Genomic DNA, 27,387 nt, shown 5'->3' with positions numbered 1-27,387 from the left:
CCTGAAGCATTTTAATTTGGGCTTTTGTACTACTTTACAGTGTTCTGGTCCCAACCTTGGCTCATTTACTGGAAGAGGGTATGACTCACAGACTCTAGGCTGGGTTGGTAGCAGAATAGGAGGAACTTACAAAGCAGTAGGTCAGTCTGTGTCAGAGTTATTGATCGACCGTATCTTCGTAAAAGGTGGTGCTAACAAAAGGGGTATTGCAGCTCACCAGTCTTTCGGGTTGATACTCAACGAAAATTCGGCAGCTCTATGTACAGTCCTTTCATTATTAAGAGGCTCACTGTATCCTTGCTGTACGTAAATACATATTTCGCTGTACACTCCTACCAACGGCGCATTCATAGGTATGATGCATTTTATAGCTGTCAGAACATTATCTTAGAGAAATGGAGTTCATATATACATAGTAACCGTTTGAAGACTGATTAAGAATGTATCGTTGCAGAAGACTGTGCTACAGGCTGGTCTGAGTGGTACGATGATCAATATCCTGATGAAGAAAATGGTGGAGATGATGAATCATACGAGAAGGTCATAGCCTCAGGGAAAGTGGTCTGTCTGCCTGGCTCATCAGTGGAAAAAAATGACTGCAAAGCAGAGAGATTCCCTAATAACCCATAGCAGGAATTGGGCCAGACGATCACATGTGAAAAGAGCACAGGCCTGAAATGCTCTAATGACGATCAAGGCATGTTTATATGTTACAACTACAAGGTCAGATTCTGCTGCTCCAAATCAGGTGGCCCCCCTCCACCACCCATTACTCAGGCCCCAACCAAAGGGGCCCCTGAGAAACCACCAACATCAGCTGCTCCTGAAACAACGAAAAGGAAACCAAAGTCCCCACCAGTGCCTAAAGAGACCATCACTATCGGTGAAGGTAACTATGACAATGGGAACATCAACAACATCAATTATCTTCTAGTTAAAATAAATCATGTCAGTAACATTACCGTCCTTCACCTTGTAAACATTCCACCCATCAGAAGTATTGTACCTTTATTGAGATCAAAGACAGCTTTTCCTCAACATTGAAAACCGATACTTTGGGAAATAGGCATAATGCTTGGGCAGTTTTTCTAATATTTGACTTATGAATATATTCGAAACACGCGAGATCAAAAACACTTTAAATTAGATTAAACACGTTTTGTGACTTCACATGATAGGTTATAATCCACGTTAAAATAATAGACGTTTGAAAAGTAAACAAATTCAAGTAAAATACATTGCCCGTGTATGCAAGCTACATAGATATACACGTATTTAATACACACACTACACCTGGCTAATTTCCCAATTGTTGATGTTAACAGTGCTCCAGATACTAATTTTCTGAAGTTATTATTCCCCCATTCCATGCGTCTCTATGAGTCAATGTTTAGAACGTTTTTAACAAAATCGAATGTTGTAAAAAGGCAGCCATTTGGTCAAATGATGCAGCACCATTTACATTTTTAAACCCAACATTTGGATGGGTCCACTTCAATGCAATCAATAGAAACTCATAACTGCTTACCTGTCCTCACAAACATTATTTTGGGAGATGTAATATTCAGTGATGATGATTATGCGTATTATTTTACGCGATACACACCATAATTCACGTATATTTTTTGCAGAAATGATTGTTCCTGCAACACAGCAACCAATTGAGGCTACAAAACCAAATGAAACACCCACCAAACAAGGTAAGGATTGGAGTGTGGTAAGATAGTCTTGAGGCCTGTTTTACTGCATACATATGGTTTAAATATTTTCCATAATCTGTTGGAATTTCATCACTGATTAATGTTCTATGTTTACAGAAGATTGTGCTTTAGGCTGGTCTGACTGGTACGATGATCAATATCCTGATGAAGAAAATGGCGGAGATGAGGAATCCTACCAAAAGATTATAGACTCGGAGAGAGAGGTCTGTCTGCCTGACTCATCAGTGGAAAAATTTGACTGCAAAGCAGAAAGATTCCCGAATACCCCATGGGAGGAATTGGGCCAGACGATCACTTGTGACCAGAGCACAGGCTTGAAATGCTCTAATAACGATCAGGACTATTTGCCATGTTACAACTACAAGGTCAGATTCTGCTGCTCCAGAGCAGGTGGACCCCCTGCACCAACTCCATCTAAAGCAAGCCCAGATACCATTCTGGAATTAGTTGCAAAATCACATGGATAATATATTAAATGCCATCATTCATAATTGAGTTTTTTTTTAGATCAGGTAAATGTGTATTTAAATGCACCACCACCTGGCACAGCCAATCAGTAAGGTGTACACTATTCCCCCAGAACCAACTGTATCGAAGGACAAGATACCCGCACCTCCAACCTCTGGCATCAAGGAGCCAGGACCCTCAAACCCAGAAGGGTCAGGTGTGTCCATGCTCTAAGAATATATACACAGGATGTATAATGCTCATAATCAAATCACGCAAAATGCGACTACATTTTTAGATCTCAGAGACGAAGTATGATTGTAACTGGATGGTATGAATGGGTGACCACGGCAGCTAACATGATTTATAAACTGAAAGTTTTAGGCTGCAGAGGTTTGAATGCTGAACTCATTTTTTTGTGATGCACGTCCATGCTCCCACGTCTTTTAAATGTACATTCTTTCAAGATCTATCCCTTTCTCTTCTTTAAAAGTAACACCGAAACCCCCGAGGAAAAGCCAACAAAGGCAGCATCAGAAGAAAGTGGACCTCCTCCTCCAGAACCAACTCCATCGAAGGAGAAGTCACCCCAACCTCCAACCTCTAGCAACAAGGAGCCAGAACCATCGCCCGCAGAAGGGCCAGGTGTGTTCATTTTGTCAGAGTATATATATACAGCATGTATACTGCTTAGGTTCAAATCACACAGAATGTGACTGAATTTGTTAGATGCTAGAAACTAAACATGGTGACGCATGGATGATTTTAGATGGGTGACTACCTGCATAATCGATGTCATGAGGCTGAATATTTACAATGTAGAATACAGAGGGCAGAATGCCAGAACCCTTTATTGTGCTGTACTTCCATGCTTCCCCATCCATGATTCCCACACTCACACTAAAGAAAATGATGAAGCGCGGTCAAACAATCCCACAAACCCAAACAGCGTGGGGAGGCTTTAATTGAACAGTGGATTGGCAAAGCTGTACATTATTTTGAAACACTTCCCAGTAACTCATTTGAGATGCAGATTAAAAGTATCGTCTGAAGGTTGTTTACAACATTTTACAAGGAGTTATTGAGAATGCATGAGCAATCTTCATTCTGTCAACATCCATCCCTTGCTTTTCTTTCAAAGTTGGAAAAGCCAACAAAGACAGCTCCTGAAGAGAGTGGCCCTCCTCCTCAAGAACCAACTGGATCGAAGGACAAGACACCCCCACCTCCAACCTCCAGCAACAAGGAGCCTGAACCAGGGTCCTATATTAGGCAGAGTCCTATATTATCATCACGTTCATATTATTACGATTATGCTCGTTTACCCACTGCTTTGTAACCTGCCCGACAGACTTAACTCATTGACACTGCTGGGTAGTTGGGTGGGCCAGAGGGGGGGGGGGGGGGGGTGGTTGCCATGGGTCGGATTTCACAAACTCGCTCCATTGTTTAAAATTAGATTTTCTGTATCGACACAAGCACTGCTTCCCCCCAATGTTCCGTTTGGAATTGATAAACGCTACCATACTGCCTCTACTTGACTACTGTGACATCGTGTATAAATCAGCCCCAAGTACTGTACTGAAGAAGCTTGACTCAATTTGTCACTCGGCCTTAAGATTTACATTGAACTGCCCATATAGGTCTCACCACTGTGATATCTACATTGGGTCAAACGTAACATCTCTTAATGTTCGACGGCTTGTGCACCAGATCTTAATTATTCACGATGTACTTACAAAAAAATCCGCAGACTACCTTCTGGATCTCCTCTCTGTTTCAAAGAACAAATTTGACCTCAGGTCTTCGCTCATTTACCAGCTTCAAATTCCTCCCTATTGCCGTAGAAAAACTGGAGGAAGGGACTTTGCTATTGATGCCCCCAGGGTCTGGAATGCTATTGCCAATAAACTGCAACTTGAATCGCTACCAATGAGATCTTCTCTCAAAACTGCTCTAGAGGAGTTGTACACCCCTAGCTGCCACTATTCATTGGCGTAAAATAAAATAAAATGTTTTCGCTCCCAATGACGCAGCAAAGTATTATCTGTATTTTGATTTAGCGTGCTGATCTTAAAGGTGCATTGAAAAATTTGATACTCCGACTGATGCTTCTGTTGTTGTGGAGTAACTCATGCAGCCAGCTATGGCTCTAGGATTTAGTGTTACATGTTATTTATGTAGTTTATTGTAAAAATCCGGTCACAGTCCCTATGATCACTGTTATGTTGCAATTATGGCTTTATTTTTCGTGATTTCGAAAAGTTTTTGGGTTTGGACATGTTTGTTTTTGTTGTAGTACGGAGTTAGACTGATGGCCTTAATCTAAGTTGTCTTGTGGTTGTTGTTGTTTGACTTGCATCCCACTGGGATTTTTTGCACACAGCGTTGGTGTACTGTGCTTTTCTCAGGAATATTTTTGCTATTTTTTTCATGGATTTTCTGTTTGCACAGTCACACATAGTCACTTTAAGATGTTTTTCTTGTTCGTGTTTTTGTTTTTTTGTTTGTTGTGGTTGCACCCGATTCAAGAGCCGAATGGCTCACAGGGCTATACCAAAATAAAGAAACTGAAACTGAGCCTCTACATTAGCACCGCTCTCTGGCCCTCCTCCTCTGACCTTCTCCCTCTCTCTGTAACCCACAGGCTGCGTGTGTGCAGAGGGGACTTTTATGGACCACGAGGGAGTTTGTGTTCCGGGCATCGAGTGCCCATGCTACACAGGTCACGACATTGTCCCGCCTGGGAAATTCTACTGGGTCGGCGATCTAGCCTGGTATGAATGGTCGCCCTGATGGGCCTTTTCCACTGCCGCATCCGAGCCAAGCCAGAGCAGAGCGACCCTTCGCGGTATAGGTGGGATTTTTTTCCCCCCACTGGCCGTTAGCAAGTGCCGAGCTATAGCTGAAACATCTGCCAAGCAGGGCCAGGGGCCTGGGCAAATGATGCCTTTGTGGCGGCGTGACATTCAATAAATAACACGTGCAAATGACGCAACATCGCCGCGCCATTTGCACGTGCCTTGGCTTGCTCTAAGGATTGTCCTTACCAACAATTTAAATAATCGGGCCATGTCACTTTCCCAGGGAGGGGAGGGGGGGTGCGGAGGGGTGAATTAGTACACATGAGAGCTTTAACCACACCATATTGATGTGTCTCCTTGGCAGTGCTTGCGAGTACGGAGTTCTCAGGTGCGAAAACCCCATCACCATGCTCGGTGAGTCCTGCAGCGCCAATCCCCCCCCCCCCACCACCAACACCACAAACGATACCATTGACCACACTGCCACCACGCGAGGTTCTCACCGATGTCTGGCGCTCTCTGTATCCCCGCGTGACCGCAGGCGGAAGAATGCGACGTAAAAGCCCCCTCCGTAAGTTTGCCTGCCCTCACAGACCGCATAAACCACCACCACCACCACCACGGCTCACAACTCACTCGCTCACTTGCTAACTTTCTCACCCACTCACTCAACCAACTCGTTCGCTCGCTTACTAATTCAAAGACAAAAAAGACCCCCCACATAGCTTTAATGTGCTGTTGTTGGGTAAATACTGTCAGCAAGGCCAGCACAGCTGAGTCGACCTAGGAGAGGCCCAGGACCGATTCAGATATTCACCAGCGTTATTGGTCGTGAGCGTGAATCAAACTCGGGTCGCCGGGTCCATAGCGCAGCACGCTAACCGCCACACTGCCGCTCTCCCCACACTCACCACCCAACTCAGCCACCCACCCACTCACCGCACTGCAGGTCACGTCCACTTCTCTGTCTGCTTCTTCCCTCGCACCGCTCAACAGTAGAATTACCTCCCTCCCGTCATTGTCTCTTTCCCGAAGCTTTGGACAACTTTCGGTCCATATCAACGAACAGAATTGAATCACGAACACCTTTGGCAATCGCACCTTTCTCACGGTGCCAGGAGGGTCTGTCCCATGGCCTCCTGCCGGCGGGTAGCGTTCAACACACCTCACATGATGGCCTTAACGTGCACATAGCCTGGCACAAGCGCCATGGTGATGTCACCGCCACTTAGTGGCAAATAGCGGCTGTTGTTTTTGTGATGCTAATCGAGTAATTTGCGGTCAATTTTTTTGTGTTCGAAATTGGCAAATGTGTTTTTGACGTGCCCAGCGTGCGCATTGGCCTGCTACTCTTTTCGCGAATGGCGGCACGGGATATTTTGTATTTGACGTCCTCCATGGTGAAATGTCATTGGGCAGAGGTCGAAAATGCCCTCCAACTCCTGGTTGATGGCAGCGCCCTGAGAGGCAGGAGCCACGCGAAGGCCTGCGAGAGGACCTGCCAGACCATCAACTTGCCCTGTGTGAGTACACTCGACCCCCCCTTAGACACAGCCCATGGGGTTGGCTTTCACCCACCACTCAGAGGGTTCTGTTCTATGCTCTCTTGTATGATCGCAGCAGCAGCAGCAATAGCAGCATCAGCGATATGGTTCAGCAGCTAAATAGCCAATGTCTGAGGGCTGCTGGCCACGACAAGAGGGCTTAAGAGGAGAAAGTTAGCGTCGCTTTGCTACTCTTCTTTAGAAAGAGCGCAGACCAAAGTGGCTTACTACCTGTTCCATGCCACTCGGGTAGCTTTGTCCTTTGCCCATGTCATGCATTGAGCATGGGGACATAAAGTATTAAACCGTGGGATATGAATTCAGACTTTAGCAAATGTCCTTTACTGGCTTTTAAGCTATTTGGTCTGTGCTTAGCAACAGTGATAATCGTATGCTTCAGGGCACAAGCGTTTTGACCTGTGTGATGGTGGTGGTTGAACACAGTATGAACGGGACGAAACGGTTAATGTCCAGTAGAGATAGAGTCCTCAACACGGGCGAGTGAAGTTCACGGGAACGAGTAACCACGGTAGTAGTAGCGATAGAAGAGCGACCAGCAGGCGACTGACTGCGGGTGAGCAATCAGGAGCTGACTGGAGTGAATCGGCGAGTGCTGGAGCATCGATCGCCCCCTGTGACAACTGATTCACTCCAAATTCTCTCTGCTGCAGCAGTGAGGCAGTCACTGGGCACTCCACTACAGCCACGACAGCAGCAGGGGAAAACGTCAGCCGAAAAGTGTGCTTCGTGCGACAGTGATAATTGCTCGGCGTTAAAGACGAAGGACTTTGACATGGAGAGGAAAAAGCGACCTTCTTCGATGCCCTCTCGGCCAGACTAGTAGCACAGGTATTGCGCGATGGATGGCTCGGAGCGAAAGGCGAATCCCCGGCTTCTCACTCTTCCTCTGTGTTGTTTGCCCAACTTCTCGGCCTCCGTCTTAGCCGCCGTGCGAATCGGACTGCCCATGCGGGGATGGACTCATCCCAGACGACAACGGCAACTGTATCCCGCCGGAGGATTGCCCGTGCCGGCACCACGGCATTGTCTATGGCAAGGGGGATACAATCAAGGTGGACTGCAACGTGTGGTGAGCGAGTGGGGGCTTGGCGTGGCTGTCCCGAGCCTGGTGGCTGCGCGTTAAGATGGCTACCGCTTTGTGTGTGGGGGGGGGGGGGGGAAGACAACAGCATTTCTTCAACTGCATAGGTTTAGGATGCAGAAACTTGAATTACGGCGCGTCTTCCGACAAGACTCCGAGCACGTTTGGACATGGTCCAGTTTCCAGTGTCATTTTGGCGCAGCGAGCTTTTGTATAATTAATAAGTGCGTTGGTGAATTTTGTACCGGTTAAACCCCGTTGAATGTGGCTGATAAGGAGGAAAAAGACACACGGGCAAGCGACGCGTCTACTGTTTCTGCCATTTATGGGAGAATAAAAGGTATCCGATTTGCGAGGACGGGGTTTTCCAGGAGCGCATCCGTGACATTGTGAAAGCAGCCGGGACCCGCCTGTGACGTCATATCCGGGCGGCGCGGAAGCCCCCTACTTTTGGTTCTCCTTAGACTTGACCAAATACCCGTCGGGATATAATTTTTTTTGTTATTCCAAGAGAAAATATTGGGCTAGGGGGTTTGAAGGGCCCGCCGCCCCCTCCCTTTGAGACGTCGCGCGCGTGCGCGGGTGCAGCACGTGCGGCAGCGGCGCGTGGAGCTGCAACTCGGCCGAGTGCCCTGGCACGTGCCGCATGTACGGGGACAGCCACTACGTCACCTTCGACGGCAAGAGGTTCGTCTTCGACGGGAACTGCGACTCCAGCATCGTGCAGGTGGGCACCAGAATGGACGAGCCTTGCTCACGCACGCCACGGACTGACGTCGGGCGAGTGAGTTCATTAATTTATAATTAATCCGTAACAATAATTTGTGACTATCAGGCGCCTTTCGCGATAAAATCTCAAGGCGCCACGCACAAAGAAGAATAAACATGAACCGGGGGGGGAGGGGGCAGAAGAAGAGCCAGAGGATCAAAGTACATGAGAGGAAACTGGTTTTGGTGATATGTGTTTTAGTCGGGACTTACAAACATCGACATTTCTACTTGTGTGTTGAACTTCTTTCGCACCGAACTTAACCAACCATGCTAATCGGAGGTGCACGGTAAGGACAACAAACTAAACACAACAAGCAGTTCAAAAGAAATGTAGTATAGTGGTGTAGTGTATAGTAGTGTATAGTGTAGCGTATAGTGGTGTAGTGTATAGTAGTGTTTAGTAGTGTATAGTAGTGTAGTGTATAGTGTAGTGTATTACATAGTGTAAAGTGTAGTATAGTGGTGTAGTGTATAGTAGTGTAGTGTATAGTGTAGTGTATAGTAGTGTTTAGTGTAGTGTATTGTAGTGTAGTGTATAGTAGTGTAGTGTTTAGCAGTGTAGTGTATAGCGTAGTGTATAGTAGTGTCGTGTATAGTGGTGTAGTGTATAGTAGTGTAGTGTATAGGAGTGTAGTATATAGTGTAGTGTCTAGTAGTGTAGTATATAGTGTAGTGTAGTACATAGCGTAAAGTGTAGTATAGTGGTGTAGTGTATAGTAGTGTTTAGTGTAGTGTATAGTAGTGTAGTGTTTAGTAGTGTAGTGTATAGTAGTGTAGTGTATCGTGTAGTGTATAGTAGTGTAGTATATAGTGTAGTGTAGTACATAGTGTAAAGTGTAGTAAAGTAGTGTAGTGTATAGCAGTGTTAAGTGTAGTGTATAGTAGTGTAGTGTTTAGTAGTGTAGTGTATAGTAGTGGAGTGTATAGTGTAGTGAATACTAGTGTAGTATATAGTGTAGTATAGTGTGTAGTGTAGTATATAGTGTAGTGTAGTACATAGTGTAAAGTGTAGTATGTAGTATAGTATATAGTGTAGTGTAGTACATAGTGTAAAATGTAGTATGTAGTGTAGTGTATAGTGTAAAGTGTAGTATAGTAGTGCAGTGTATAGCAGTGTAGTACAGTAGTGTATAGTGTAGTATATAGTGTAGTATGTAGTGTAGTATACTAGTGTAGTGTATAATAGTACAAGGCAGTGTGTAGTGGTAGTATAAAGTAGTGTATAGTGTAGTGGTGTATAGTAGTGTATAGTAGTGTAGTGTATAGTAGTGTATAGTGTAGTTTATAGTGTAGTGTGTAGTGTAGTGTATAGTGGTGTATAGTAATGTTTACTGTATAGTGTAGTATGTAGTGTATAGTGTAGTGTATAGCGGTGTATAGTAATGTATAGTGTAGTGTATAGTGTAGTGTATAGTGTAGTGTATAGTAGTGTATAGTATAGTGAATAGTATAGTGTCTAGTATAGTGTGTAGTGTAGTGTATAGTGGTGTATAGTGTAGTGTATAGTATAGTGTGTAGTGTAGCGTATAGTGGTGTATAGTAATGTTTACTGTATAGTGTATAGTACACTATACACTATACAGCAGGCAGCTCCACAACTGGGTGGGGGAGAATGATCGCACAAAATGGACGGATTTACCTATGGACGAACGGAGGGATGCACGACGGTTGGATGGATGGATCACCAAATTGCGCTCGCTTTGTGCCGACCAGGACTACTGCTCCACAGCCGAGGGCAACTTTCAGATCATCACCGGCAAGGACTGCAGCGCTGTGGACTCGAGCTGCTCCAAGGCGATCCGCTTCTACATCAAGGTGAAGTCAAGAGCCACTCCAGTGGCCGGCTGACCGCGCTGCGACGCGGGCTGGGTTAAGCGCGAGCTTTCCAAGCACTGCGAGTTGATGAGCTTGCGCGTCTCGGTGTACGCGCGAGTCGATTGGTTTCTTCGATAAGTCTACGCTGTTCTAGATTTGAAGCTTTCGTGACTGCAAGGATCCATACTCTTTGGTTCTATTCGGTAAAGTCACGTAGGTAAAAAATAAAACAAAAATCACGACGTTTCGGTCACAACACAAGCGGCCTTCATCACCTGATGAAGGCTGCTTGTGATGAAGGCCGCTTGTATTGTGGCAAAACGGCGTGATTTTTGTTGTTTTATTTTTTACCTACGTGACTTTACCGAATAGAACCAAAGAGTAAGTCTACGCTGGCTCTTTGTTCTTGGCATAGCAATTGAGTGTGCAAACGAGGGAGTGCAAAAGTTTGCGGTGTCCACGGCCCAGGAGAGGTCCAGGAAGTTTAGACGACAGGTTCCCTCACCCCCATTGCCAGTTTAGTTTATTCCCTGGCATCAGGGTCCATGCCGAATGTGCTTGGCCACTGGGGTCTTTCTGTCATCTCCCTCCCTCCTTCAAACTTTCCCTCCCCTCACCTCCCTCTGTAACCCCCCCCCCCCCTCACCTCCCTCCGTCTTCTCCCTCCCTCTCTCCCTTCCTCGTCCACTACAGGATTACAACGTGGAGGTTCACATGGTGGCCGGGGAGGTGATGGTGGTGCCCGTGGCCGGAAAGATCCCGGCGATGGTGGATGACCTGACCATCCACTCGGTGGGGCTCTACCGCATCGTGCAGACCGGCATCGGCATCATGGTCATGTGGGACCGGCGCACGAGCATCTTCGTCAAGGTCGACTCCAAGTACACGGTCAGGGCCAAAGCCAAGGTGGTGCAATGTGCAGGAGATAGAAATGGACGGTGGTTGCTATGCTGCTGCTGGACGTGGCTGCCTCCCCCGCGGTGCGATCAAGCTCCGTGGAGGCAGCAGCGAGGGTTCGGCGGATCACCGCACAGATGTTGCGAATATCCCTTCCCCCAGCGTGTGGCGTTGAGGAGGATCCACACCCTGGCTCGCCAGGAGTTGGCAGTGGAGCACGTGGATTAATAGCCATCTGTTTCGATCTGCATGGGGTAGTGGTGTTGTTGTTGTTGCCCTCTCGGGCACATGGGTTGTCTTTGTGTATATGTGTATAAGCACTTAATAATTAGCTGAAAAACATTAACACATCGAGGTCCGTAGGGCTTGGGCAGCTGTTGGCACCGGGATCATTTTCCTACTCCCTTTCCCACTCGTCTACTATTAATCGCGTGTCCGAGTTCTGTCTTTTCAACGGGGAGAGAGAAACCTGTGCGTGTAGAATAATAATAATTATTCCACTTATTATTGTTAGATGGAGGTGAGCGAGAGATTATAAGCCAGTCTCCAGACCTTAATCCCATAGAAAATCTGTGGAGGGAGCTGAAGGTTCGAGTTGCCAAACGTCAGCCTCGGAACCTTAATGACTTGGAGAAGATCTGCAAGGAGGATTGGGACATAATCCCTCCTGAGATGTGTGCAAACCTGGTGGCCAACTACAAGAAACGTCTGACCTCTGTGATTGCCAACAAGGGTTTTGCCACCAAGTACTAAGTCATGTTTTGCAGAGGGGTCAAATACTTATTTCCCTCATTAAAATTCAAATCAATTTATAACATTTTTGACATGCGTTTTTCTGGATTTTGGTGTTGTTATTCTGTCTCTCCCTGTTCAAATAAACCTACCATTAAAATTATAGACTGATCATTTCTTTGTCAGTGGGCAAACGTACAACATCAGCAGGGGATCATATACTTTTTTCCCTCACTGTATATTTAAAAAAAAACACACTTTTATCCTACTCAAATGATTATTCAGACTTCCCCAAAGAGTCTTAATCAGCATATAGATCCCAGACGGATGATGGAGGCCGAGTTGTCACCTCCCAACCAGAGATTTGCAATCTTTCGATTGCGAGCCACTCGCTCAACTGCCGAGCCAACTGCCCGGACAAAGACAGGTGTTAGGGACAAAGAGAATTGTGGAGCACTGCAAATGGTTGCTTATAACCATGCCGACGGAACGGCCTCTTAGAGGGGAGTTCTAGAAAGTCCTACACCGGCGAGATGTCCCGGAAGAGATCGGAGCTGCGTACTTTACTCCTCCACATGCGCATAAACTGCCGATCTTAGATCCATACCTGTCAACACCTTATTCGTGCCCTACCTTATTACAGACCAATTCAGACCTTATTGGTCATCCCGTGCCCCTTATAAATCTCTCAACGTTCATCCTACAAAGTCCCATCACACTACTATAGTATACTACTACACTATTATACTACTACACTACTACTACACTACTACACTACTATAGTATGCTGCTATACTACTACTACACTATTATACTAAACTACTATACTACTACACTACAATAGTAAACGCTGAAAACATACGGCAACACCTAAAAAAAGTTATGTCATACAAGAATGCCCAAAATTAAGTTATTTTAAATTATGATGTTTGGTGATTTTCCAGCGTTTATGAAAATCTGCCCCCTCCCTCCCCACCGGAAGCCACCGGATAATAATAATTATTAGATTAGGATCATTCGAGTTTAAGTTGATACAGTTTCTCTCTTGAATCCGAGGGGGTCACCCCCTTTGGGCTGCCCGGGAGCCGTAAACTCTCGGCTTCATTTCGCTCACGGCTCGGTGCCACCCCGCTCCCGACCGCCCCCTCCTCCCACCCCAGGGCACCCTGTGCGGCCTCTTTGGCAACTACAATGGGCGCGACAGCGACGACTTGACAGCGGCCGACGGCTCCACGGCCGCGTCCGTGCTGGCGTTCGGCAACAGTTGGAGGATAAAGGAGAGCTGCGCCACCATGACAGAGGCGGCGGAGCCTTGCCAGCAGAATCCGCACCGCCAAGCGTGGGCGCTGCGCCAGTGTCACGTCCTCGCCAGTGACGTCTTCAGCTCGTGCCACGACCACGTGAGTCGCCTACGGACGGCGTGGACGGGGCGGGTCGGGGGGGGGCGGCTGGCCGCTGGTGGTCTCTGTAACTCGGCACGCAGCCATGAAGCCCCCTCGGACTACCCGTGGGTCGTCGATGGTTCACGATGAGAAGGCATGAGGAGCAAGTGGAGGGGTTAATGATATAAATAGACACCCAAATATATGACCACAGAGCTTAGGCAATTGTTGACACTGGTTCTGGCTGCCTTCCTGCTTGTCTGTGGTTTCCCCGTGGCCATGGTAGCGTGCACCATACAACTATGTTTTTTTTTTAGGCTAGATCGTGTGAATATAAATGTGTCGTTAAATCCGCCACCACCCGACACAGCCACAATTATATTTAATGACGCATTTATATTTACGCAATCTCACCCAAAAAAACAAAATGGATAATATCAGTTTGCGAAAGCCTATGCGTTAAACAAATTATACACCTTTGTGCAACGCTGTTTGCGGCTGAGTGATAACCAGTGACGATTATCTGAACTGGTTCTGGGCCTCCCCTAGGTCGACTCAGCCTCAATAAGTACCTGGTCCAGTGTGTAAAAATCGCCACTGGGGAAACAAAGGACAGCCCGGCGTGGTGTGGGCCACCCATGCCCTCATGTACTGTGCTGGCCTTCATAGGTGCCGCTAACAGGAGATATTTGTGTTTGTATTTGTCTTGACCGTGCATGCGAGGAGGTGTGTGATGTGTGTGTTGACCGTTCAAGTATTGGACTTTCTGATGACCAGTACCAGCAGTGTCAAGATCGGCCTTTCTGCAGGAGGGTCAGGAAGGATGCTGCTGGGGAGTTGGAGGCAGTCACCCTCCAGCAACAACGGGGGGCAGAAGAACGACGCTCACAACAATGAGCGGAGTGCCGGGCAGCTAAAATGCAGAAAGTTAGCACAGTGTGGAGCACAGTTGGTGCATCTGCCAGTCATTTCAGTCAGTCAACCCATGGCACCTGGGTCTGTTCCGTGACCTCCTGCCAGCAGGCCTTCGACACTTTACGCGGCCTCTAAGTGCATATCGCCTGGCACAAGCGGGCCTCCGTGGTGACGTCACCGCCACTTAGTGGTGAACGGCGGTTGTTGTTATGTGGACGTCCTCGACACCCGACGTGGCTGCGCCTCTCCCTTGTCTTTCTGTCGGCGACTGATCGCAGATTTCCAATATCACCTCGCTCCCCTTGTCCTGACCCAGGTGGACCACGCGCCATTCCTGGAGGCGTGCATTCGCGACTTGTGCGCATGCGATGGCGGCGACTGCGAGTGCTTCTGCACTGCGGTGGCTGCGTACGCCCAGGTCTGCAATGAGGCCGGCGTGTGCATCAGGTGGAGGACTCCCGACCGCTGCCCTGAGTGGAATGCATGTGACGGGGAGGGGGGGGGCGGTAGGTGGTCACGGTCACTCCACTCACCGACCTGCTCGTTTGTCCTCTATGCTCCTCAAACCCGGCCGCTTGGCCTCGAGCAATGAACGGTTTGCTCAGCCGCTCAGCGCATCTCCCGCGGCGCCGTTGTCCTGACACGATGGTTCGTGTGAGAGGGAGCGACTTCCCGGCAAATGCGGCCTGACCGACCGGGGGCTTTGGGTTGCCGAAGCGAGGATGATGATGATGATGGGGACGATGATGGCCACGATGACAGCGGCCATTTAGAAAAATCACCGCGTGTGTTTTCACAGGGGATTAGAACCCCTCTTAACGAGCACCTATGTTCACGACTAATCACTTAACGACGGGCCTCCATAGAGCCAAATGTGTAGTGTATAGTAGTGTTGTGTATAATGTAGTATATAGAAGTGTTGTGTATAGTGTAGTGTATAGTAGTTTAGTGGATAGCAGTGTAGTATATAGTAATGTAGTGTATAGTAGTGTAGTGTACACTGCTTTACAGTGTCGTGTCTTTAAAAAATACTCACACCGACACGGAGTAATAAGTGCTTACACTTTATTTCTGCTGTCTCGCGCCAGTTGTAGACACTCCTATATCTCTTTTCTTTACGGTCACATACACTTGACTTATCCCTGCTCTTGTCTATTCTGCACCCCACCTATCTTGAACTCAGCAGCTCTGCTCTCAGCGGTTCCACACTCAGCGACTTCGCACTCAGAGACTCCACACTCAGAGACTCCGCACTCAGCGACTCCGCACACAGCGACTCTGCACACAGCAACTCTGCTCTCAGCGACTCCGCACACAGCGACTTCGCACTCAGACACTCTGCACACAGCGACTCCGCACTCAGCGACTCTGCACTCAGAGACTCCGCACTCAGCGACTCCACACTCAGAGACTCCGCACTCAGCGACTCCGCACTCAGAGACTCCGCACTCAGCGACTCCGCACTCAGCGACTCCGCACTCAGTGACTCTGCACACAGCGACTCTGCACTCAGCGACTCCATACTCAGAGACTCTGCACTCAGCGACTCCGCACACAACGACTCCACACTCAGAGACTCCACACACAGCCTCTTCACACTCAGCGACTCCACACTCAGAGACTCTGCACACAGCAACTCTGCACTCAGCGACTCTGCACACAGCAACTCTGCACACAGCGACTCCGCACTCAGCGACTCCACACTCAGAGACTCTGCACTCAGCGACTCCGCACTCAGAGACTCCGCATTCAGAGACTCCGCACTCAGAGACTCCGCACTCAGAGACTCCGCACTCAGAGACTCCGCACTCAGAGACTCTGCACTCAGAGACTCCGCATTCAGAGACTCCGCACTCAGAGACTCCGCATTCAGAGACTCCGCACTCAGAGACTCCGCACTCAGCGACTCCGCACACAGCGACTCTGCACTCAGACACTCTGCACACAGCGACTCCGCACTCAACGACTCTGCACTCAGAGACTCCGCACTCAGCGACTCCACACTCAGAGACTCCGCACTCAGCGACTCCGCACTCAGAGACTCCGCACTCAGCGACTCCGCACTCAGCGACTCTGCACACAGCGACTCTGCACTCAGCGACTCCACACTCAGAGACTCTGCACTCAACGACTCCGCACACAGCGACTCTGCACACAGCGACTCTGCACTCAGCGACTCCACACTCAGAGACTCTGCACTCAGCGACTCTGCACTCAGCGACTCCGCACACAGCGACTCTGCACTCAGCGACTCCACACTCAGCGACTCCGCACTCAGCGACTCCGCACTCAGCGACTCTGCACACAGCGACTCTGCACTCAGCGACTCTGCACTCAGCGACTCCACACTCAGAGACTCCGCACTCAGAGACTCCACACACAGCGTCTTCACACTCAGCGACTCCACACTCAGAGACTCTGCACACAGCAACTCTGCACTCAGCGACTCTGCACACAGCAACTCTGCACACAGCGACTCCGCACTCAGCGACTCCACACTCAGAGACTCTGCACTCAGACACTTCGCACTCAGCGACTCCACACTCAGCGACTCCACACTCAGAGACTTCGCACTCAGAGACTCTGCACTCAGCGACTCCACACTCAGCGACTCCACACTCAGAGACTCCGCACTCAGACACTCTGCACACAGCGACTCTGCACACAGCGACTCCGCACACAGCGACTTCGCACTCAGAGACTTCGCACTCAGCTACTCCACACTCAGAGACTCTGCACACAGCGACTCCACACACAGAGACTTCGCACACAGAGACTCCGCACTCAGACACTCTGCACACAGCAACTCTGCTCTTAGCGACTCAGCACTTGCCCTAGAAGTCTGTTAAGGCGATACTGGGGGATCTTTGTCTTTTTGTACATGAAGTCTAGGTTTAGCCAAATGCACGGTAAACATTCGGAAGTAACTGCTTTCTGTTAACAATGAATATTAAAATTTGATACAGTTTATGTTCCATTAGTTTAATTATGGGCAGTGTTAGGGTAGATATTCGATCAAATGAAAGAATCATAAGAAGTGCAGAGCGTATGTACTGCGATACGACATGGGTAGTGATAAAAAACGGACAACAGCACGATACAACACTGAGTGGAAACCGTAGGGGAGGCACAACTATTTCCGGATGTGGGATTTCATCATGATTTTCAGGGAAAATGGTTCAGTTTCCAACATACAGAAAATTCGGATTGTGGATATTGCTCAGGAACCTAACCCTTCCTTAACCCGGGGACTTGCCTGTATTTACTATACTCGCTTAACGACCAAATCAATTAATGACCGGTTTTGTTGAACCAAATGCCGTCGTTAAGAGGGTGTCTACCGTATAGTCCACACCTCCGATTAGCACGATTGGCTACGTACGGTGGGAAAGAAGTTCAACAAACACACACACACATAGCCTGATGGTGTGTTTATCGGGTCGTTCCACGTTTTGCTCCGGACGATTTTCCCGACATTTTGCTTCGCGCGCTACGAGCTTCTCTAGCAGATGAAATTCCTGAAGAAGCCCCTAGCGCGGTGAGAAACGTTGGATGTCGTGCCGAGCTAGTGGTGCAACCCTTCAGGCATCGCGGAGATCGATGCCAATGATGAGTTTCTTACGATGTTACCTCTGTTAATCCCTCCCCTCCGCGCGACGCACCCCCCCCCCCCCCCCCCCCCACCTTCAGCCGTCTTCTGCGACTTCTACAACGAGGAATCGGAATGCACGTGGTACTACAATCCATGCAGTTCCCTTCCCAGCACTTGCAGCCACCTCCAGAAACTGAACCAAGGTTCCCTGCCTCCCATCGAAGGTTTGTTTTTACTGCATCATCACCGTCAACTCATTAGCATCATAATAATCGTTCTTGTTGTCATCATTGTCATCGTCGTCATCGTCGTCATCATCGTCATCGTCAGTATCAACATCCTCTGAATGCATACGTTTGTCCACCTCCTCTGATCTGCTGACCCTGAGTGCAACCTTACAAAACGCTCCATTATTGTGATAGTTGTGGTAGCAGTGGTGGTGCCAGTACTGATGGCATTGGTTGCCAATGTTAATAGCGGTAGTGGTGGTGTTAGTGGTTGGCTGCGTTGGCTGGGTTATGTAGCCTGCATGCTAAGCCACCACATGCCTAAGGAGCATCTGTTTGGCCAGATATATGGGACTAAACGGGCATGGCACAGGCTAGAGAAGAGATGGACTCATGTGGAGCAGAAGGATGTGGAGCTGATTGGACTTACCGACAACTGGTACGAGCAGCGTCAGGTCACTGCTCCATGCTCGCCGATTACCAAAATCGAATCGACCCAAACGACCCAAACTGCTGCCCTTTGTGCCAAGCAACGCCAGAAGACGTCTCCCATTTTCTCAGTTGCCCAAAACGCGGACCAAAAATTAAATCGATTGATCTCTGGCTAAACCCTTCGAAAGTGGCGACACGACGCCACCTATAAACAGAAAGTGCGAGGAAAACAACAACAGCAGCAGCAGTGTCAAGATCGGCCCCTGTGGAGGCGCGAGAAGGACGCTCCTTGGGAGTTGGCGGCAGTCGTCCTCCAGCAATAAAGGAGGGCAGAGGAGCGACGCTCACAACAACAAGCAGAGTGCCGGGCAGCTAAAACGCAGAACAGTGGCGCAGTGGGAAGCACAGTTGGTGCATCTGCCACTCATCCCAGTCATTCAACCCGTGGCACCTTGGTCTGTTCCGTGACCTCCTGCCAGTGGGCCTTCGCCACTTCACGTGACCTCAAAGTGCACTTTGGGGCCATCCATAAATGACGTCGCGCGATTTTGGACGATTTTTTTTAACACCCCCCCACCTTAGTCACACGGCGTCACAAAAAGTCAGACCCCCCTCAAATATGACGTCACAAAGCTCTGCCCCCCCACTCCCCACAAAAATAAAACATGCTTCAAATCGCTTTAAACTATTGTCATTGTAGTGCGTATTTAATGTGATGCTGCACTCTGATGTTGTAGGAGAAAACATTGATAAAAAAGTCTATTTAATTAAGTTGCGCATTTTGACGTGACATCATATTTCTAAACCCCCCCCCCCTCGTCACACATCGTCACAAATGTCTGACCCCCCCCCAGGTGCGTGACGTCATTTATGGATGGCCCCTTAGCATGGCACAAGTGCCGTGGTGATGTAACTGCCACTAGTGGTGAATGGCGGTTGGTGTTAGTCTTAGTAGTGACGGTAGTCCTGGTGTTGGTGCGAGCCGTAGGGATAACGATTCACCGCTATGGGGCCGTCCATAAATGACGTCACGCACCTAGGGGGGGTCAGACATTCGTGACGATGTGTGACGGCGGGGGGGTTTGAGAAATGTGACGTCACATAAAAATGCGCAACTTTAGATAAATATAGAATTGTTATAACAACACTCCTACAACATCAGAATGCAGAGCTTTATAACGTCATATTTGAGGGGGGGGTCTGACTTTTTGTGACGCCGTGTGACAAGGGGGTGGGGGGTCAAAAATCGGCCAAAATCGCGTGACGTCATTTATGGATGGCCCCTTGGTCTTAGTAGTGACGGTAGTCCTGGTGTTGGTGCGAGCCGTAGGGATGACGATTCACCGCTATTCTCGCTGCAGGCTGCTACCCGCACTGCCCGCCAGATGCGCCATACTTGGACGAGAACACCATGCACTGCGTGCCAAAAGCCAACTGCAGCTGCTTTGTTGAGGATGACGTCATCCTGGCAGGGCAGCAGATCCACATCGTCAAGACTTGCCAAGATCCCTCTGCTTTCACCCACATTGACACCGCGTGCTCAAGGATCAACATCGCGTCCATTTGACATGTTTCATCTGTCCCGAATGCACGGATGCTGCCGTGGTGCGATGGGTTAGCACGGTGGCTAGGAGATGTTGACTGCCTCGCCTGGTATGCAGGAGGTCGTGGGTTCGATCCCGACCCTGACGCTTTTATATTTGGAGTTTGCGTGTCTCTCTCCTCGTGGTCACGTTGATTTTTCCCCGGGGTCCTCCGGTTTTTCCCTCCACATTAAGGAACACGCATTTAGAGGATTTGGCTGATATATATTGACACGTGATAAGCCACTTCGTTGGGCTCTCACTTGTGGGCAAGGTGGCTTCTAAGAAAAAGAGCTGAATAGGTACAGTGAGCCTTACCTGATAAAATAAGAAAAAATAATTATCATTGTTTATATTAGAATTAGTTCATTAAGCCTGTCTTTGCCAGACAAAAGTTTTCAATAAATATAAAAATGAACCTGATGTTTTTTTTTTACAATTTTTTATCTATGATCAGACACTAACACCTACTAAAAAAATTAGGTATTTTCCGCAAAAAAACACAAATGTGTTGACAACTTGATTCAACTTCTTATATTTAAAGACGTACCCATCAGAAATCGCTCAATTTAAAGATTACGTTCTTTTTTATTAGAAATAACACAAAATTATGAACTTTATATTCTATGAGGGGAAGCTCCTATCTTTTACCGTTTTGGAATTATTCAGATTTGAACATCATAACATGTGTTATTTTTTCATTCAAAACCACTTGAATCCGAAATGTCTCAAAAACAATAAAAGATATAATTTTATTGCGGTTTAACGTTCTATCAAAAGAAAAAAACCCGCAATGTTATATTTTGAACGGTTTCTGCTGAATGACACGAACAAACATGTTTATTGAGTGCTTAAAATAGAGATTTGGGGGCCTTAAAATAAAAAAAATCTCGAATATTCAGATTGTTTCTCCTGCTATTTGTGTCATAAAAGTTACCTGGGTAGCACATTTCAGCTTCCTACCTTGTCGGAAAGTACACTAGAGCTTTTTGATACATACAGGTTAAATATCTTTATTTATGTAGATAGTTTATATTATGATAATTTACAGTCCTGTTACAACGTAGGTCACAAGGTAAATCCCCAATCGCGGCAATTGCAACACAAAAGATAAACTGAAAACATTCGGTCGGAACATTGCTTGCGTGATAATTTAAGCTGCATGCAGCAGCAGACGGCATGAGTATGCGCACTGGTGATTGAAAAGCCATCGGTTTGTGCGGAATTACTGAACCTCTTCCACTGGACACCGACGGCCATCCATGCGCTCGGCTTGAGTGGTCGTTCTCTCCAGTATCACATTCACTTTGAACATTATTTTACAAATACAACGGCATGTGCCTGTATAATTGCCCTTGTTGTGTCTTCTCTGTGTGACTGCAGCACATGCGACAATGCTGAGCTGCTTTGCGAAATACCAGGTACCCAAGGACAGCCATTCCTTCATGTCAGGGACAGGGGGGAACTTTTTCCTTAAGATGTCCTGTGACATGCCCAGGCACGATGGGAAGACCGAGGCTATGTTCACCTTTTGTTGTCTCAAAATCACCTTTTTGCGTACGTGTCATTAGCTGATATTATTGCGATCTCTTTCATAATACGTAGCCACCCTCGAATGAATTGCATAACCAGTGCGATTAAACCAACATTGGTGTACTGCTGCGGCGTAATGCTTGGCATACTGGGCTTGCAATCCAGAGGCTGCCAGTTTCATTCAATCTCCCAGCGCAGAAGTTGAAAATATGGTGAAGGTTTCTCAAACCCCCCCTCGCCTCTGTTCACCCAGCAGTGTGTTAGCAGTGGAATGAGCAATCAATTGCTCAAAAGCCAGTTATTACAACCCCCCCCCCGCCCCCACAACGCTCACTAATATTTTATATCCAGATGAATGCTGTTACCACGAACAACTGTACGAGCTGGGCGCCTTCATATCAAGAGAATTAGACCCCGATCAGTCCTGCGCGACCACCAAAACTTGCTCGCAACTCGGGGAGGTGGAAGACTCCGTGGAGTGCGGGATAACTCCCATCGACGTGAACAACGCCACCACCACCGCTGTACCGCCGCTCCCAACCGAGCCACCCATCGTCAGCTCGAGCACAGCTGTGCCCGGCGTGGCTCCGACGCAACCGCCCAAGGGACGTTCGACCACGGTGGGCGCTCCGGTTGAAGGTGCCACCGTGCAGCAGCCAACAGCGACGACGAGCGTGAGTCAAGTGCCCTGCTCAGGAATCTGGTCTGAGTGGTACAACGAACATTCTCCGGACGCCGACAACGATGGCGATGAGGAGTCGTACCAGAAGGTCACAGCCTCGGGGAAAGTTGTCTGCGCACCGGGATTCTTGGTGAACGGAGAAGAGTTGTTGCTGGGGAGTTGCTGCTGGAGAGTTGTTGCTGGGCAGTTGATGGCGAGAGGTGAAGAGATACGAAGAAGACAGCTGGCAATGTTAGGGAAGAATAGATAGAGAGCCGAACCCCAAAGACAGTAAATAGCGATAGGGAGAGTTAGCGTTAGCGGAGATAGATAGAGTCACTGTGTGTGAATGGATAGATGGAGTCACTGTGTGTGAATAGATAGATGGAGTCACTGTGTGTGAATAGACAGATATGATACTGTGTGAATAGATAGAAGAAGAACCACTGTGTGTGGAAGGGACGTCCCTGCGTGTGAAGAGATAACGGCGATACTGTGTGTGAGGAGATAGAAGACGAACCACTGTGTGTGGAAGGGAAGACACTGTGTGTGGAGAGATAGAGGAAGAACACTGTGTGTGGAAGGGGATGCACGGACAATGCTGAAGTAAATCGGAGTGTCCGAGTTGGCGGAGCACGGAGAGAATTACTGTGTGTACGGAACGATGGAATAAAAGTGACAGCGGAAAAAGAGACGGTTGTCGTCCGAGTGAATTCACGGCACTACATTTGGTGTCAGAAAAAGTACGGAACACGCCACGATGTCAAGGAAAGCGGCAAAGAAAAGAAATGTGCCAGTGGACTCGGGCGGCGACAGCGACAATGACGATTTGCAGCCCGGCCAGATGGCCAGCAGTACTCCGGACGGTGACAGCGGTTCGGGTGGTGCTGAAGGCCCGGGATCGCCAGAGGATTGGCGAGTCCTCATGACCCAGTGGGAGGCCAGGATGGAGAAGTTGTCAGAGGAATTCCAGAACTTCTTGACGGAGAACCGCATTCAACTACCCGTACCGGGTCCACCGCCGGAGGTTGCCACTCAGCCAGAGCAGTTGGAAGATTCTGACGACGAAGACGACCAGTTGGAGGGACCGCCACGACGGCTACACGTACAACGATTTGAGGCCAAAGTGGGAGATTGGACGGCATTCATACGAAGATTCCGTGCGGCTTACGAGTCCCTGAATTGGACGGAGAGTGCCGCGTTACGAGCGCTGCCGACGGCATTGGATGATGACTCCTTGGCGACTTTTAATGGATTCCCTGCCGCTGTCAGAAAAACATTGGACGGTGCTATTGCGGCAATGAGGAAGGTCTACGAGCCGCGGTCGGTCGCCAAACGTCGATTTCAACAGAGGAAACGGGAGGCCACGGAGTCCCCCCTGGCATTTCGCAGCGCTTTGCTGGCCCTCGCCCAGGTTGCGTACCCGGCGATGGACGAGGAGGGCTGGGACTCCCTGCTGCAAGAGAAGATGTTACAGCTGGCAAAGGAACTGAAAGTCGTCTTGTCGCTCCCGGACAAGGATGATGACGACGACGTGTCATCGTTGCTGATCGCCAGGAACATACAAGTCAACCTTGATATACGAGACGAACCAGCGGCGGCGGTAGCACAGCCGTCGCTGAAGACCCCTGCTGGGGCTGCGAGCACGGTGGCGGTGGTGGTGGACGAGACGCCGCTGATGGCAGCGGCAGCCAGGGTGTCGACCGGAGAACGACGGCGTCGTCCCGGGGCATATGGAGACGGCGTGCATCGGACATGCTACGAGTGCGGGCGGAAGGGTCATCTCGCCCGCGACTGCTGGAGATGAAGAGGTGGTCCTCCGTGGGCGCCGAACAACTACAGCGGGCGGTTCGTCCAAGACCAAGGATCCCGGGTGAGTCGAGATGCATTCAATACACGGCCGCCCTATCCACATCACTCATCCGCGTCATCTCAGCCGTATTCATCGGGTTCAGATAGTACGCATGGCCGGGATATGTGGGGCGCGTTGGTACTTCGTGTGTTGGGGGCCGCGCTGGGATTGTCGGATGTGATGGCATGTATTCAAGGTGTTATGGTACGGGTTATTGTGGATACCGGGGCGTCGGCAACTCTCATTTCGTTGCAAACTTTTCGGTCGCTGCCGACGTCGCCTGGATCGTTAGCGCCAGTGGAAGGGCCATGTGTAGCGGCAAACGGGGGTAGTTTGGGCATTATGGGCTGCGTGGTTGAAGCTGAACCCCGAGCCGTACGTCCGACGCGTCGCCGTAGCTTCAGCAGGGAGGAATCCTCCATCTGCAAGCTGAACCATACCTCCCGGGGGAGTCCCAGGCCGAAATCCGCGGATGTCGCCGCACCCGGGGGGGTGGCCGTCGCGGCCGACGCGACCAACTGGGCCGCGACGTCCCTTGGGCCTTGCAACGGCTAGAGCCCAGGGCGCAAGCACACCCGCCGCCTGTCGGCAATCTGGACAAGCCATCCGCATTTCCATGCAGTGCCCCCTTTCTGTGGATTACGTCAAAGGCGTAATCCTGGAGCACCTCGACCCAGCGGGACAGCTGACCCGAGGGCTAACCAATCCTCAGCGAATATTGCAGGGCCGCGTGGTCGGTTCGGACTGTAAACCGCTTACCGTACAAGTAGGGCCTATACAATTGAACAAAAAAAACTATGGCCAAAAGCTCCCTCCGAGACACGCAGTATCGCTGTTCCGTCGGGGACAGAACCCGACTGCCGTAGGCTACCACCCTCTCCACCCCGTCGACCACCTGGGCCAGGACTGCCCCAATGCCCATGTCGCTGGCATCGGTGTCAAGCAGAAAGGGCTTCGATAAATCGGGGTACCCCAAGGGCGGCGCATCCGCCAAGGCTGTGCGAAGCGTCGCAAAAGCAGCCTCCTCCTACGCGCCCCAGTAAAACCTTTGGCCTTTGGCGGAGAGGGCGTGCAGCGGCTTCGCAATCGTCGCAAAATCGCGGACAAACCGGCGATAGTACGATGCGAAGCCGACGAAGCTACGCACCTCCGCGACAGATGTGGGAGTCGGCCACGTCCGGACACAAGCCGTTTTCTCTGGGTCCGTGGCGACACCTGACGCACTAACAATGTGTCCCAAATATTTCACCGATGGTTGTAGCAAATGGCATTTCTGGGGTTTAAATTTCAAGCCCGCAGCACGCACTTTGACGAACACAGCCTCGAGGCGTTGCAAGTGCTTGTCAAACGTACGCCCAAAACAATAACGTCGTCCAAGTAGATTAAACAAGACTCCCACTGCAGCCCCGCCAAAACCATCTCCATGAGACGCTGGAAGGTGGCTGGGGCTGAATGAAGACCCATAGGAAGCCGATTGAACTCGAACAGCCCCTGGGGCGTGCGGAACGCTGTCTTGGGTCTAGAGGCTTCGTCCAGCGGCAATTGCCAGAAGCCGGAGAGCAAATCTAGAGTCAAAAAGAACCGCGTGCCCAAGAGGGCGTCCAGGGAATCATCCATGCGAGGCAAAGGATATGCGTCAGCCACCGAGATCTTGTTCAATTTACGGAAATCGACGCAGAACCGGAGACTCCCGTCCCGTTTCTTGACTAGCACAATGGGGGCACCCCAAGGACTAGTGGAAGGGGAGACGATGTCCGCCGCCAACATTTCGTCGACAGCCGGGCGGACATGCTCCTTTTCCGCAGGGCTAAAGCGGTGGGAATTAAGCCGAATAGGGGCTGAGTCGCCCGTATCTATGTGGTGTTCCAAAAGTGTAGTGCGACCCAGGTCAAACTTACTTTGGCTAAACACATCGGTGAACCTCTCGATGAGTTCGCGGAGTTGCTGACGCTCCCCAGTGGACAACGAGGCATTCTCGTCGCACAACGTGGCGATCCATGATGCGTCGGAGTCCTCTGCGCGCATCACGCCCGCCACGACTCCTCCATCTGGGGCAACGCTCTTGGGTGGGGGAGCCGGGGTCGTGTACGCCAGGACGGCACCGGCCGGGATTACGATCGGCATGGGCCCCGCGCGGTGCGGCGATGTATGGAAGCCCCCCGACTCCCGCGGGCCACCCTGCAACCACGGCGTGGTGCGGCAGCGTTGCGGCCCCCATAGGCCACGCCGAAGACGCGGCAAGGTGCGGTGGCGCTGCGGCCCCCGTAGGCCACGCCGGAGACGTGGTGGGTGGCGGCAGAGTCGCGGCCCCCATAGGCCACGCCGGAGACGTGGTGGGTGGCGGCAGAGTTGCGGCCCCCATAGGCCACGCCGGAGGCGCGGTGGGCGGCGGCAGAGTTGCGGCCCCCATAGGCCACGCCGAAGACGTGGCAAGGTGCGGTAGCGCTGCGGCCCCCGTAGGCCACGCCGGAGGCGCGGTGGGTGGCGGCAGAGTTGCGGCCCCCATAGGCCACGCCGAAGACGTGGCAAGGTGCGGTGGCGCTGCGGCCCCCGTAGGCCACGCCGGAGATGCGGTGGGTGGCGGCAGAGTTGCGGCCCCCATAGGCCACGCCGAAGACGTGGCAAGATGCGGTGGCGCTGCGGCCCCCGTAGGCCACGCCGGAGACGCGGCAGTATAACACGGCCCTGCGGTGGCCCCTGCGGGCCACCCCGCAGGCGCGGCGACGGATCGATCTGCAACCGCAGCCACAGCAACCTCCCGCGATGCGGCGAGGGGCGGCGGCGGCGTTGCGGCCTCCCCGGGCCACGCCGTAGACGCGGCTAGGTGTGGAGGCGCCACAGCACCCGCAACCCACCTGTCCGCGTCGCCGTACGGAGCCGCGGTGCCGGCGTGCGTGCCTGCGGCGGCCTCCGCATCCGCGGCATCCTCCCGTGATGCGGCGTGGTGCGGCAGCGTTGCGGCCCCCGTGGGCTACGCCGGAGACGCGGCGAGGTGCGGAGGTGCAGCAGCGGCCGCCGCCAACCCCGCCGGTGCGGCGGGATGCGGAGGCGCACTAGCGCCCGTGACCCACCTTCAAGGCGCGACGAGGTGCGGGCCCGCGGCATCGCCAACGGCCAGCCCCGCGGCCCCACCCGCGTGCTGAGCCGCGGCAGCCCCCGCGGCCCCTCCCACAGACGCGACGAGGGCCGGCGGTGCTGCGGCCTCCGTGGGCGAGATGAGGAGCCGCAGCGGCGCCCGCGAGCCACCCCGCAATTGCGGCGGAATCCGCGGCCCGGCTCGCCGGTACGGCGAGGTGCGGAGCCGCGGCAGCGACATCCGTGGCAGCCTCTGCGGCAAAGCTCGCAGCCACGGCGAGGTGCGAATCCGCGGCAGCGAC

General features: G+C 50.7%; 2 protein-coding genes across 2 annotated transcripts; both read left to right on the top strand.

The window, feature by feature from the left end:
* The first annotated feature begins 2,302 nt into the window (after positions 1–2,302).
* Positions 2,303–15,487, top strand: LOC116954672 (mucin-2-like). Its single transcript, XM_076052583.1, has 12 exons — positions 2,303–2,385; positions 2,662–2,813; positions 4,816–4,945; positions 5,337–5,386; positions 5,514–5,543; positions 6,392–6,495; positions 7,461–7,606; positions 8,207–8,345; positions 10,103–10,204; positions 10,898–11,092; positions 12,994–13,233; positions 14,447–15,487. Exons 3-12 carry the CDS (start codon positions 4,842–4,844, stop codon positions 14,720–14,722), a joined length of 1,386 nt encoding a protein of 461 aa, XP_075908698.1. The 5' UTR covers positions 2,303–2,385; positions 2,662–2,813; positions 4,816–4,841; the 3' UTR covers positions 14,723–15,487.
* A 2,338-nt stretch (positions 15,488–17,825) lies between these two features.
* LOC142905656 (uncharacterized) lies at positions 17,826–26,604 on the top strand. Its single transcript, XM_076052582.1, has 2 exons — positions 17,826–17,946; positions 19,743–26,604. The coding sequence occupies exon 2, from the start codon at positions 22,919–22,921 to the stop codon at positions 23,963–23,965; it is 1,047 nt and encodes a 348-aa protein (XP_075908697.1). The 5' UTR covers positions 17,826–17,946; positions 19,743–22,918; the 3' UTR covers positions 23,966–26,604.
* Positions 26,605–27,387: the final 783 nt, after the last annotated feature.

Source organism: Petromyzon marinus, chromosome 56 (genome assembly GCF_048934315.1).
Source record: "Petromyzon marinus isolate PM22_M1 ecotype Great Lakes invasive population chromosome 56, UKy_Petmar_22M1.pri1.0, whole genome shotgun sequence".
Classification (NCBI taxonomy): Eukaryota; Metazoa; Chordata; class Hyperoartia; order Petromyzontiformes; family Petromyzontidae; genus Petromyzon; species Petromyzon marinus.
This window is presented reverse-complemented; position numbering and strand designations above follow the sequence as displayed.

Bases quoted from the DNA above. Each gene is read 5' to 3' on its own strand.
- LOC116954672 (XM_076052583.1), top strand. From the start codon at position 4,842: ATGGACCACGAGGGAGTTTGTGTTCCGGGCATCGAGTGCCCATGCTAC. The intron at 6,496-7,460 runs GTGAGTACACTC...CCTCCGTCTTAG, and splicing joins AGACCATCAACTTGCCCTGT to CCGCCGTGCGAATCGGACTG. The intron at 7,607-8,206 runs GTGAGCGAGTGG...GCGCGGGTGCAG, and splicing joins AAGGTGGACTGCAACGTGTG to CACGTGCGGCAGCGGCGCGT.
- LOC142905656 (XM_076052582.1), top strand. From the start codon at position 22,919: ATGTCAAGGAAAGCGGCAAAGAAAAGAAATGTGCCAGTGGACTCGGGC.